The sequence below is a fragment of the Felis catus genome, chromosome B2, assembly GCF_018350175.1.
Source record: "Felis catus isolate Fca126 chromosome B2, F.catus_Fca126_mat1.0, whole genome shotgun sequence".
In the NCBI taxonomy this organism is placed as follows: domain Eukaryota; kingdom Metazoa; phylum Chordata; class Mammalia; order Carnivora; family Felidae; genus Felis; species Felis catus.
In genome coordinates, this window is record NC_058372.1 from 11,744,369 (window position 1) to 11,758,675 (window position 14,307).

General features: G+C 38.3%; 1 protein-coding gene across 6 annotated transcripts in view; it reads right to left on the reverse strand.

The window, feature by feature from the left end:
• Window positions 1-14,307, reverse strand: part of CAP2 (cyclase associated actin cytoskeleton regulatory protein 2) — a 152,991-nt gene that overhangs the window by 91,589 nt on the left and 47,095 nt on the right. For 4 of the 6 annotated variants that reach the window (XM_019830199.3, XM_011282140.4, XM_045057075.1 and 1 more), the window contains one exon: window positions 105-182. The exons of the other annotated variants lie outside the window; for them this stretch is intronic. In XM_019830199.3, coding sequence (XP_019685758.1) covers window positions 105-182 — 78 coding nt within the window. The remainder of the gene's footprint in view (window positions 1-104; window positions 183-14,307) is intronic. 6 annotated transcript variants of the gene reach the window in all.

Below are 14,307 nucleotides of genomic sequence, written 5' to 3' on the forward strand. Positions count from 1 at the left end.
TCACTTTGGGGATGTCTCTCAGAGTAAATGGTTCTGCTGCCTCCTTGTTCTGTCTTACACTAACCATTCTCTAGGCCGCCTTGCCTCTCGATATACACTCTCACCTCTTGGGGTTGTTGGTACTGAGAGGCCATCAGAAGGAAAGCCCGCTGGGCCTGGAAAGCACTATGCACCATTTCCGCCTGGGAACAAAGAGAAAGAGGCAAGTTTAGATGTTTGAGCTTCAACACACAGTTACCATATAATCCAGCAATTCCATCCCTAGGTATAAACCTCCAAAATGAAAACATAGGTCCCCATAAAAACTTGCTAATGAATGTTCACAGCAGCATTCTTCATGATAGCCAAGATGTAGAAACAACCAGAATGTTCATCAAGTGATGAGTGGCTAAACGAAATGTGATATATCCGTACAATGGACATTACTCGGCATTAAAAAGAGATGAAATGCTGATACATGCTACAATGTGGGTGAACCTTAAAAACATGCTGAGCGAAGGAAGCCAGTCAGAAAGACCACATTTGTATGATTCCATTGATATGAAATGTCCAGAATAAGCAAATCTAGAGAGACAGAAAGGATATTCGCAGTTGCCCGGGGCTGTGGGAGAGAGGAATGGAGGTTTCTTTTGGGGGTGATGCTGGAATCGCATAGTGCTGATGGTTTCACAACTTGGGGGGTACACTAAAAGCCACTGAACTCTTCACCCTGAAAGAGTGAATATTATCACGTGCCAATGACATCCCAATAAAGCTGTTAAAAAATGTCCGAGTCCCAAAGTACCATAGTTTTCAAAAGGTATCTCTCCCGTCCTCATTCATGGGGTGCCCAGACCTGTGTGTTCTATGCCTTCTAGTGGAAAGAAAGTTGTCCCTTAAGTCATTCCCATAAATATATGTTCCCCATGAGCCAGTGGCTTCTACAACTAACCATTAAGACATATTTGGAGGGGTCGTGGGTGGTTCAGTCGGGTAAATGGCTGACTTCAGCTCAGGTCATGATCTCACAGTTCAAGGGTTCGAGCCCCGCATCGGGCTCCGTGCTGACAGCTCAGAGCCTGGAGCCTACTTCAGATTCTATGTCACCCCCTCTCTCTACCCCTTCCCTGCTCACATTCTGTGTCTCTCCATCTCTCAATAATAAATAAACATTAAAAATTTAAAAAAATATTTAAAAAAGAATACCAAGAAGAAAATAATTCCAAATACTTGTATCACCTACAAATGACCATTTCTGGCAGAATGTTTCTAGGTTTTAAGAAAATGCACTGTTTTCAGAAGACAAAGTATAATGACTTAGAATAATTTTTAAATGCAAATAATTACAAATATTAAAGTTTAATAAAATGCCTCACGATCTAGAAATAATCTTTATTAACAACAGATGAACACCATTGTATCACCTTTTAAGATCTATATGCACAGACTTTTATGAGATGGGACCATACCCAAGGTACTATTTTTTAAGAAAAAAAAGTATAAATTTTGATTATGGTTGAGCAGTAGACATGAAAGAGAAAGAATTGGTAAACTTAAAAGCTTCTGCACTGTTATAATTAGTATGTCCTAAATGATCATTCCAAGATAAAAAAAAAAAAAAGACTGGAATAATTATGTATTTGCATTTTAAATTACCTGGTATAACTAACTGACTTCTTACTGATAAAGATGAGAATATAAAGTATGTTCCTACTTTTTTTCTATCTCTGGCTCCCTATATTTCCTGTTTTTACTCATTTTTCTTTTGCTCTCGTTGTGACATACATATCCTATTTGTAACATTAATTCACAGACTTGAGGATCAGTTCCATGTTTAAACACACCTATGTTTCTCACCAGTCATTTTACCATGAATTCTCCGGATCTAGGTTATCTTGATAATTTTTTTGCTGGCCGAACCTAATTATCTATTATTTTCTTCAAAAAAAGATCTCCAAGTTGCTTTTCGTTCTTCAAGTCTGGACACATCTCCCTGTTGTCTTTATGTTTTCACAGAATCTTGGCTGAATATAACCTCCTTGGGTCGCTTTCTTCCTCTATTTTCAGATAGCATGGCACTAAATGTGGCAATGGAGAAATCCGAAGCCAGCTTGGTGTTTTTCTCTCTTGCAGAAAATTGGCTTTTTCTAGTTTGACACCTGCAGAGTTCTTTCTTCATCCTTGGGGTTTAACAGCTTAGTAGGCTTGGCCCTTTACTTGTTTCTAGGAGAGTTTCCTTACATCATTCAAGACGCCTCTGTTCCATTTGTTAGAATCTCTGTTCAGGGACTCCATTCATCATCTTTAGATTATGAAATATTTGAGTGTCTTTGTATCTTCTAGATTCTCTCTGTCTTTAATTTCTTTGTCTTTCATCTGTATTTACTGTGATCATATGAAGTCTTCATTGTGAGTTAACAGATTTTTCAACAGGATCTCTTATATACATTCACATTTTAAATTTATATATCATTTCTGCGTGAATGTTGTTTTTGTTCTTGATTTATTAACATTCAATTTTCCTTTGCATTTCACTCTTATTCTATCACCTTGTCTTTAAGCTATTTAAAACTGTTTATACTCTTAGTAAGTTCTGAGAGTGTAAGTTATACTCTTATTAAGCCATTGTGAGGGGGCGCCTGGGTGGCGCAGTTGGTTAAGCGTCCGACTTCAGCCAGGTCACGATCTCGCGCTCCGTGAGTTCGAGCCCGGCGTCGGGCTCTGGGCTGATGGCTCAGAGCCTGGAGCCTGTTTCCGATTCTGTGTCTCCCTCTCTCTCTGCCCCTCCCCCATTCATGCTCTGTCTCTCTCTGTCCCAAAAATAAATAAACGTTGAAAAAAAAAATTTAAGCCATTGTGAGGAATCTGTATCTGTTCCTTACATTTCCTTTTCTTTGAGTGTGAGCCTGTGCTTTCCCTTTGCATGCTATGTTCCTGTCTGACACACTACCTCTAGCTGTCATGAAGGTGATTCCATGAGCCTTTTGCTACCATTTTGGGGGCTGGGTTATTTTCCCCTTCACTCAAGGGTTTGTGCTCTGTCAACTCTTTTAGAGCCTGATGGAATGGGACGAGAGGGACAGCTCAGTGAGGTGATGTCCAGTCTTTGAGAATTTGGGTGCTACTCATTCTTCTGAGAATAAGTTGAGTATCTTAAGCCATGATTTGCTCCACATTCCTGGGACATAACACCATTCTGATGGAGTGGTCCCACAGATTTTAGATCATCCCTCCAATTAAGAACCCAGACATGAACAATCATCTACACAGGGAAGCAGCCCTATGGTTCCCTTTTCCCTTTTATTTTCTTTTCCTGATTTCATTTCCTTTAAGGTATGTTTTTAAGGGGGTGGAGAATAGGGGCAGAGCTATGAACCAAAAGCTGCTTAGCCATCAGTTACTGAAATGTATTGCTTTCGGTTATCACTTTCTTGTTTACTTACTATTAGTGAATTTTTTTTTTGTTTTTTTTTACCTCTTTTCTTTTTTCTTCTCTTGGCTCATCGTGGTTGTACAATTCTGATTCAGTTGTGTTTTTTTGGTCACAGGTTGTATCTTTTAACTTTCTGATTTCACCTTTCATCTCTTCCTTGTAAGTGTCACATCTGGTTTGGGGCAGTTTCTATCTCTGTCACCAGGGATAACTCTTTCTTCTCTGATTAATAGGTAAGAACCAGTATAACACATTTAATACATTTTGAATAACAGATAGCTAGACCATTAGGATTAGGTTCATTTCATCCTGGTGTCAATATCAAACAATTTTCTGGGCTGGAGGGATAAATGTATCAACCAAATGGGAAATTACAACTTTTTTAATTGAAGAATAATTGACACACAATATTATATTAGTTTCAGGGGTACAATATAGTGATCCGATATTTATATATACTATGAAATGGTCACTACAATAATTCTAAGTTACCATCTGTCACTCTACAAATCTGTTACAATATTATTGACTCTATTCCCTGTGCTGTAATTTATATCCCCATGTCTTACTTATTTTGTAGCTAGAGGACTGTCCTTCTTAATCCCCTTTACCACTTTCATCCATCTCCCACTTTCTTCCCCTCTGGCAACCATCAGTTTGTTCTCTGAATCTATGAGTCCGCTTCTGTTGTTTTGTTTGTTTTGTTTTTCAGATTCCACGTATGGGTGAAATCATGGCACTTGTCTTTCTCTGCCTTATTTATTTCACTTAGCATAAATACCCTGTAGGTCCATCCATGTTATTGTATGTGGCAAGATTTCATTGTTTTTTATGGCTGAGTAACATTCCACCTCTTCTTTGTCCATTTATCTATCAATGGACATTTGGGGTGATTCCATATCTTGGCTATGGTAAATAATGTTGTGATGAACGCAGGGGTGCATATGTCTTTTAAAATTATTGTCTTAATTTTCTTTGGATAAACACCTAGATGTGAAATTGCTGGACCATAGGGTAGTTCAATTTTTAATTTTTTGAGGAACCACCATACTGTTTTCCACAGTGGTTGCACCAATTTACATTCCTACCAACAGTGCACAAGTGTTCCCTTTATTTCCATGCCCTCAACAACACTTGTTATATCTTGTCTTTTGGATAGCAGCCATTCTGACTGGTGTGAGGTGATATCTCACTGTGGTTTTAATTTGCATTTTCCTGATGGTTAGTAATGTTTAGCATCTTTTCATGTGCCTGTTAGATATCTGTATTTCTTTGGAAAGTGACTATCTAGGACCTCTGCTCATTTTAAAATCAGATTGTTTTTTTAATTTATTTTAGGTTGTATGAGTTCTTTATACATTTTAGATATTAACCTCTTGTTTGATACATCATTTGTGAATATCTTCTCCCTTCAGTAGGTTGCCTTTTCATTTTACTGGTGGTTTCCTTCACTACAAAACCTTTTTAGTTTGATATGGTCCCACTTGTTTATTTTTGCTTTTGTTGCTCTGGCCTGAGGAAACAAATAATAAAAAAAAAATCCCATCTAGGAATTTTATGGTTTCAGGTCTTACATTTAAGCCTTTAATCCATTTTGAGCTAATTTTTGAATATGGTGTAAGGAAGTCATCCAGTTTCATTCTTTTGCATGTAGCTGTCCAGTTTTCCCAGGACAATTTGTTGAAGAGAGTATCTTTTCCCCATGGTATGTTCTTGCCTCCTTTGCCATAGATTAACTGACCATATAAGTGTGGGTTTATTTCTGGGCTCCCTCTACTGTTTTATTGATCTGTATGTCTGTTTTTGTGCCTGTATCATCCTGTTTTGATTATGATAACTTTGTGGTATAGTTTGAAATCTGAAACTGTGATACCTCCATCTATGTTCTTTTTTTTCCTCTAGATTACTTTGGTTATTCGGGGTCTTTTGTGGTTCCTTAGGATTACTTGTTCTAGTTCTTTGAAAAATGTCATTGGTATTTTGATAGGAATTGCACTGAATCCATAGATTGTTTTATATAGTATGGACATTTTAACAATACTAATTCTTCCAATCCATGAACACAGCATAACTTCCCATTTATTTGTGTCATCTGCAATTTCTTCCATCAATGTCTTATAGTTTTCAGAGTACAGGTCTTTTACCTCCTTGTTTAAATTTATTCTTAGGTATTTTATTCTTTTTGGTGTCATTGTAAATGGAATTCTTTTCTTAATTTCTTAATTTCTGTTACATCATCATTAGTGTATAGAAACAGATTTCTATATATTGATCTTGTACCCTGCAACTTTACTGAATTAATTTATTAGTGCTAATAGTTTTTTGGTGGAGTCTTTAGGGTTTTCTCTATATAAACTATGGACATGTCATCTGCAAATAGTGACAGTTTTACTTCTTCCTTTCCAATTTGGATGCCTTTTATTTCTTTTTCTTGCCTAATTGCTATGGCAGGATTTCCAATACTACGTTCCATAAAGTGATGAGGGGGGTAGTGACTAGTTCTTGTCATTCTACTTCATTAGTATGTTTTGGCATCTGACAAATTTTTCCAAAATGTTTACTGAAATGAGCACCTTGATCTTGTTTCTAACTTTTCTCATCATTTCTCATTCAAGGAATTTTTTCTACTGAGGGAAAAAAAAGCTTCAGATCAAGCCAAGATTTGTAGACCATTTACATTTAAAACAACAAATTCAATCATCATCAACATACCAGAGTAAGTTTCATGAATGTTTACATGAGGGTATATCCTCCATTTTGTAGTACACATTTTGTAGTACACTCCATTTTGTAGATAGTACACTATCTCCTCTTCTGGTACCCTGATTTCTGGGATTATATTGCTCAAAATTTCAAATTTTGGATGTTCCTTAAGGAAGAATAGAGGATTTTCAATATTTATTGTCCTGGAGGCCATTATGACCTTATGAATGCAAAGTTATGAGCTGCATGAATGTTTATCCACGTATCAAAGTGTGTATTTTCAGTGGTTCAGAAGGACTTTTGTCAGTCTCTAATGACCACATTTCCAAAATGAAAACTATGAAATATAGCTTTCCACAGCTTAGATATAAATAAAATACTTGCACTTCTCTCAGCCACAATAATACAGAGTATTGTCCTCATCTATGACAAGCCTTGCTGAGTTGACTGAACTATAGTTGCTGTGGAACAGTAATTCAGGATTGCCTGACTTCTGTAGTGGAACTGCTAGCTCAGAGGTGGCATTGACAATATTTTTGTAGTTATCTCAGGATGAACACTATCATTAGTGTTTTTTACTTTCCCTACAAAGAATATTTAGCTGTTGGTAGTAGAGTAATTTTCTGGTGGTCTAATCATAAAGGCGGCCAATTGTATTAATTAGAATCCTTCCCCAAATGGCCTTTCACTCAACAAGAGAGGCGGAGTTGGAGTGGAGAATGGCTCAATACCTAGATACCCGCTTCAACTCTTTCACTTTGCTTACGAAGAGAAATCTTTCTGAGGATTCAGCTGTGCACTTCTCCCAGCTCCCTAAAACTCTGGGCATAATTAGCAGACTATAAAGCACATTCATGTTTAACTCATCAGTCCATGTTTCAAAGGACTTTCATTCCACACTTGAGATATTGTGATCTACCTGCTTCTACTGGAACGTTCTGTGAGTCCCCTCAACCAGACAGCATCCTATTTAGGAGCAATTTTACTAAACCTGCTGAGTTCTGATAACTCAAAAGGGAGAATTTGGCTCACTCAGGCAGCTCAAAACATTGTGAAAGAAAATGCCAAACGTAGGGATTTTCAGTAACAACAAATAATTGCGGGTTTTTGCTGAGTTTGTCCATCACATGTGTGCAGGGCTCAGAGAGCCTCAATGACCTTTGTGGGTGTATATGTGCATCTATCTGTCTCTGAGCACGTGTGTGAAGAGAGGAAAGGGAGACTAAGACTCAAGGCTATGCATTTGGTTTAAACTCAATCCACTATCACTTAGGTAAATGGGATTCTTGGATAGATGGAACTGTGGACCACTTTGTTTTTTGCCCTAGGAGCACACAGTAGGACAGAGTAGGAGAATGAATTTTGGTAATCAGTTTAAAGTAAACCTCAGGACTAGGAGACGCCAGCCAAATATGACTCATTTCCATTTAATCCCCTCAGGAGAGAGCTGGCTCCCTGGGGAAGCCCAAGTGATCTCTAAATACTCAACAAATCTTTGCATTGTTTCACAGGGAATGTTACAGGCTGAAAAATACCATGTGGATGAAAAAATGAACAGGTGCAACTGGGAGAAAGGGTGCAGGAAAAACATGGAGGAGACGAAAAAGTACCCAATCAGGGCATCTGTAATGAAGGGATTCCCAGGTCTTCTGAAACAGCATCAGCCTTCTTGAGAACCAGACAGTGAAGGGAAGGGGGTCCTCCTCTTCTAAGGTCAGGGGAAAGGGCATCTGTCTTTGGGTGCAATATGTGGACTCTGGAAAGGTCATGGTCAATGCCATCCCCACTGCCCTCCCTAATTAGTCTGCCAATGCCCTATATTTTATAATTAGAGATTTTGTATTTTTAGATTTTATTCTTTAGGGACCTCTAATCAGGGGCCTTTAACCCTAAAGGAGAAGTCCCTTGAGTTTCAGCAAAGAGGGACCTGAGAGATAAAAGCAAGAAAGAAAATGGGTTGATGAAAAGAGGTGACAGGATGACAAAAACAAATTTGACCACTTTGCAATTTTGCTTAAAATAAATTGAAGATGCCTAATTTTTTTTTTAATTTTTTTTAACGTTTATTTATTTTTGAGACAGAGAGAGACAGAGCATGAAACGGGGAGGGTCAGAGAGAGAGGGAGATACAGAATCTGAAACAGGCTCCAGGCTCTGAGCGGTCAGCACAGAGCCCGGCGCGGGGCTCGAACTCACAGACCGTGAGATCATGACCTGAGCCGAAGTCGGACGCTTAACCGATTGAACCACCCAGGTGCCCCTGAAGATGCCTAATTTTGTAACAACGAACATAAGCACCAATTCTATAAAGTCATATTATGAAAGGCATCTGGGTTGACATACTAAGAACCATAAAGAAAGCTTACACCAGTGCTTCTTAGCCGTAAGTGTGTATTATAGTCACCTAGAGGGTTTGTTAAAACAGAGTCCTATCCCCCGAGTTTCAGATTCAGTAGGTTTCCATGAACCTGAGAATTTACATTTCTAACAAATACTACTTGCTATAATTGCTTATTAATTCTAAGAGGTCTTTTTTGTCAATTCTCTTGGATTTTCTTGATAGATAATGATCACATTATCTGCAATAAAGGACAGTTTTATGTCTTCCTTGCCAATTTGTATACCTTTTAATTCCTTTTCTTGTCTAATTGCATTTCACAGACTTCCAGTCTGAGTTGAAAAGGAATGCCCAAAAGGGGACATCTTTGCCTTGTACCTGATCTGAGTGGGAAAGCTCTGAGTTTCTCACCATTCATTAATTATGCTAGCTGTAGGTTTCTTGTAGATAGTCTTTATCAAGTTGAGAAAGTTCCCCTTTAGTCCTGGTTATTGAGAATTTTTATTACGAATGGGTATTGGATTTTACCAATGGCTTTTTCTGCACCTATTAATATGACCATGTGATTTTTCTTTTTTAGTCTGCTGATGGAACAGATTACATTAATTGATTTTTGAATGTTGAACCAGCCTTGCATACCTGGGAAAAATTCCACTTGACCATGGTGTATAATTCTTTCTATACTTTTTTGGATTCAATTGGCTAATATATATATTTTTTTGAGGATTTCTACATTTATGTTCAGGAGAGTTATAGGTCTATAGTTTTCTCTTCTTATAATACCTTTATCTTATTTTGGTATTAGGGTAATACTGGCCTCATAGAATGATTTAGGAAGTATTTTCTCTTTGGAAGAAGATTCGGAAGAGATTGTAGAACACCGGTATAGTATCTTCCTTAAATGTTTAGTAGAGTTCACCAGTGAACCCACTGGGCTTGATGCTTTCTATTTTTGAAAGGTTACTAATTATTAATTGAATTTCTTTAATAGATATAGGCCTTTCAGATGATCTGTTTCTCCTTGTGTGAGTTTTGGTAGATGTGACAGATGAATCTTTCAACGAATTGGTCCATTTCATCTTGGTTATCAAATCTGTGGGCATGGAGTTGTTCACAGGTATTCCTTTATTATACTTTTAGTTTCCATGGGATTTGTAGTGATATGCCCTCTTTTATTTCTGACATTAGTAATTTATGTCCTCTCTTTTTTTTTTTTTTTTACTTATTTAGCCTGGCTAGAGGCGTATCAATTTTATTGATCATTTCAAAAAACCAGCTTTTAGTTTTGGTGATATTCTCCACTGATTTCCTGTTTTCAATTTCATTGATTTTTGTTCTAATTCTTATTATTTCTTTTCTTCTTTTTCTAGTTTCCTAAGGTGGAAGCTTAGATTATGTATTTCAGATCTTTCTTCTCCTCTAACATTCCCATTCAATATTATAAATTTCCCTCCTAGCACTGCTTTCACTGCATTCCCCAAATTTTGATCTTCTTTTCATTTTTATTTAGTTCAAAATATTTTTCAATTGAGGTATAATCAACAGATAACACGGTATTAGTTTCAGGTTACAACATAATGATTCAGTATATGTGTATATTGTGAAATGATCACCACAATAAATCTAGTTAACATCCGAGTTCAAAACAATTTTTAACATCTTTGACTCATGTGTCATTTAGAAACGTGTTGTTTAACATCCACACATTTGAGGATTTTCCAGTTATCTTTCTGTCATTAATTTCTAGTTTAATTCCACTGTGGTCTAAGAGCAGACAATGTATGAATTGATTTTTTTTTTTTTTTAATTTGGTAAGGTGTGTTTTGTGTTTCAGAATGTGGTCTGTCTTGGTGAATGTGACATGTGAGCTTGAGAAAAATGTGTATTCTGTTGTTGTTCGATAGTTCATAGGTGTCTACCTATGACTGATGGAGTTGAGTTCAGCTACATCCTTACTGATTTTCTGCCTGATAGACCCGTCCATTTTTGAGGCAGGGGTGTTGACGTCTCCAACTGTCATAGTGGGGTAACGTTCTCGTGGATGGTGGATTTGCTCTTCTATGAGTACAATGCTCTGTTGTTCAGAGCACACTGCTATGCACTGTTAAGAACTGTTAGGTCTTGTGGGTAATTGACCCTTTTGTCATAATGCAATGCTCTTCTTTTCCCTGGTAACTGTCCTTACTTGGAAGTCTGCTCTGTCTGACATTAATCCAGCTACTCCTGCCTTCTTCTAATTAGTGTTAGCACGGTATATTTTCCACATCCATTTACTTTCAATCTATACGTGCGTTCATATTTAAAATGGGTTTCTTATAGAGAACATGCAGTTGGTTGTGTTTTTTGACCCACTCTGACAATCTCTATCTTCTCATTGGTGCATGTTGACCACTGACATTAAAGTGATTACTGCTATAGTTGGATTATATCTACCATATTCATTACTATATTCTATTTGTTGCCTTATTTGTTCCTATTTTTGTCTTCCACTCTTTTTCTGCTTTTTGTGGTTTTAACTGAGCATTTTAGATGATTCTACTTTCTCTCCTTCCTTAGCATATCATACACTGTTTTTTTCCTTTTTAAGTGGTGACCCAAGAATTCGCCACATACATTTAATCCAAGTCCACTTTCAAATAACATTATACCACTTCATAGTAGCATGAATACCTTACAATAACAAAATAATATATTTTTTAAAAGTTTTATTTATTTATAAATAAAACGTGAGTTTTATCAAAAAATAAAAATAAAGTGTGAGTGGGGGAAGGGCAGAGAGAGAGAGAGAGAGAGAAAGAGAGAGAGAGAGAATCCCAAGCAGGCTCCACACTGCCAGCACAGAGCCTGATATAGGGCTTGAACCCATGAAGACACAGGAAATGATCTGAGCCTAAACCAAGAGTCAGATGCTTAACTGACTGAACCACCCAGGTGACCCAATAACAAAATAATCTTAATCTCTTCATCTTGTCCTGTGTATCACTGCTGTCATTCATTTCACACACACACACACACACACACACACACACACACACACACACACAATGAAAATAAATGAAAAATAAAAGTTTTTATTTTACCTTCACTTATTTCTTGCTTGATATTCTTCTTTATATAGATACAAGTTTCTGAGCTAATTATATTCTTTTTCTCTGAAGAATTTGTTTTAACATTTCTTGCAAGGTAGGTCTACCAGCAACAAGTTCCCCTCAATTTTTGTCTGAGAAAGTATTTCTCCTTCACTTAAAAAAATTTTTTTTAACGTTTATTTGTCTTTTGACAGACAGAGAGAGACAGAGCGTGAGTAGGGGAGAAGAGGAGCAGAGAGAAAGGGAGTCACAGATTCCAAAGCAGGCTCCAGGCTCTGAGCTGTCAGCACAGAGCCCGATGAAGGGCTCAAACTCATGAATTGCAATATCATGACCTGAGCTGAAGTTGGACGCTTAACCAGCTGAGCCACCCAGGCATCCCTCTTCTTCACTTTTGAAGGATAATTTCTCTGGGTACAAAATTCTAGGTTGGTAGGTTCTTTTCTCTCTAACACTTTAAGTATTTCCTTCCATTCTCTTCTTCCTTGCATGGTTTCTGAGAGGTCAGATTTAACTTTTGTCTTTGTTCCTCTACAGAAAAAGTATTTTCCTCTGGTTTCTTTTTTTTTTTATTTTTTTATTTTCTATAATTTGAAAAGGATATGCTGGGGTGTAGGGATTTTTTTTGGTTTTTTGTTTGTTTATTTGTTTGTTTATTTATTTATTGTATTTATCCTGCTTGGTATTCCTTAAGCTTCCTGGATCTGTGGTTGGGTTTCTGATGTTAATTTGGGGAAATTCTCAGTTATCATTGTTTCAAACATTTCTTTTATTCCTTTCTCTCTTTATTCTCCTTTGGGTATTAACATTATACGTATGTTACACCTTTAGTAGTTGTCCCAAAGTCCTTGGATATTCTCTTCTGTTTTGTTTGGTCTTTGTTCTTTTTGTTTTTTTGAAGATTCTACTGGTACATCCTTTAGCTCTGAGATTCTTTCTTCAGTTGTGTACAGTCTACTAATAAGCCCATCAAAGCCATTCTTTACTTCTGTTACAGTGTTTTTTATCATTAGAATTTCTTTTTGGTTCTTTCTTAGGATTTCTGTCTCTCTGTTCCTTGCCCATCTGTACTTGCCTGCTGTCTACTTCCTCCATTATTGCCCTTCACAAATTAATCAGAGTTATTTTAAATTCCCAATTAGGTAATTCTAACATCCCTGTTATGTCTGGTTCTCAGGCTTGCTTTGTCTCTTCAAATTGAGTTTTTGCCTTTTGGTATGCCTTGTAATTTTTTTGATAATTTTTTACATTTGGTAATTTTTTTGATTGCCAGACTTGGGTGAGAGAAACTGCCATTAATAGCTATCTAATTTTTTTTTAATGTTTATTTTTGAGAGAAAGAGCGCATGCACGCACGCGCAAGTGGGGGAGGAACAGAGAGAGAGGGAGGCTCTAGGCTCTGAGCTGTCAGCACAGAGCCCAATGTGGGGCTCGAACTCACAAACCATGAGATCATGCCTGAGCCGAATTCGGACGCTTAACCAACTGAGCCACCCAGGCACTTCAGAAACTGCTATAAATAGGACTTCAGTAATGGGGTGGTGGCAAGACAAGGAAGTGTACTTTAATCCTATGATTAGGTCTCAGTCTTAAGTGAGTCTGTGCCTCTGGGAGGTGAACTTCACAAGTGTTTCTCACATTTTTTTCCTTCCTCTTTAGGTGGGACAGGATGGCTACAGGGATCTGGACTTGGGTGTGTCCCCTTCCCATGTGGAAAGACTAGTGCCAGCTGGAGTTGGGGATTTCTCTTTCCTGGTCAGTTGGGCTGTGACAATACCCTACCAGGTTAGGCTCTGATTAACTAGCTTCCACTGAGGACAGGTCTTTTCTCTTTTTTGTAAATCTTTATTTATTTTTGAGAGGGGGAGAGAGAGAGAGAGAGAGAGAGAGAGAGCGCGCGCGCACAAGCAGGGGAGGGGCAGACAGAGAGGGAGACACAGAATCTGAAGCAGGCTTCAGGCTCCGGGGCTGTCAGCACAGAGGCCGATGCAGGACTCGAACCCACGAACCATGACATCATGACCTGAGCCAAAGTCAGAAGCTTAGCCGACTGCACCACCCTGGCGCCCCAGGACAGGTTTTGTTAAGAACAGAGTGCTCTGGCTGATTTTAAAATGCTTCCTTTCCCCCCTCCCCTTGCCAGAAGCCTGAGGGCATTTTTCTTCCATATTTACTATGGGGACCTGACTGAACTGCCATAGGCAATGTCACAGTGTTGTGGGGGACCCCAACAACTGGGTCCTCCTGGACTTCTGAACTCTCAGAGTCGTCTGCGCTGAGCTTCCAACAATCCATCAATTACAGTTCAGGTTGTTTCCCCACCGGGGCGCTGGTTCCCATGGCAACGTCACTCCTGAGTCTCTGCTCCCAGATGCAGGAACTCCTGTTGTCACCTGTTTCTCTGGTCCCGGGGACAGCAGTCTGCCCTGGGTCCTCCCTTCTCTTACAGATCCAAACAGAGCTGCTGGTCTTTCAAACTGTTCAGCTTATTACTTGTTGTTGGCATGGTGTGGTGACTTCCAAGCTCCTTAAATGTGGCCCCAGAAGACAGAAGTCCTTTCTCCACTTTTTTTTAAGCAAGAAAAATTTATCCTGTTTAAATTTTGAGACATCTTTGACCTCGTATCCCGTCTTCATCCTCTTGGTGACAGAACATCTCCTCATCCCCTGCTTTTTGATGTATTTACATGGGAATGTGGATAAGGCGTGGGGAGGGAGGTTATGAACACAGAGGTGTTGTGAACACCTAGGTAGGAGGGCCTTGG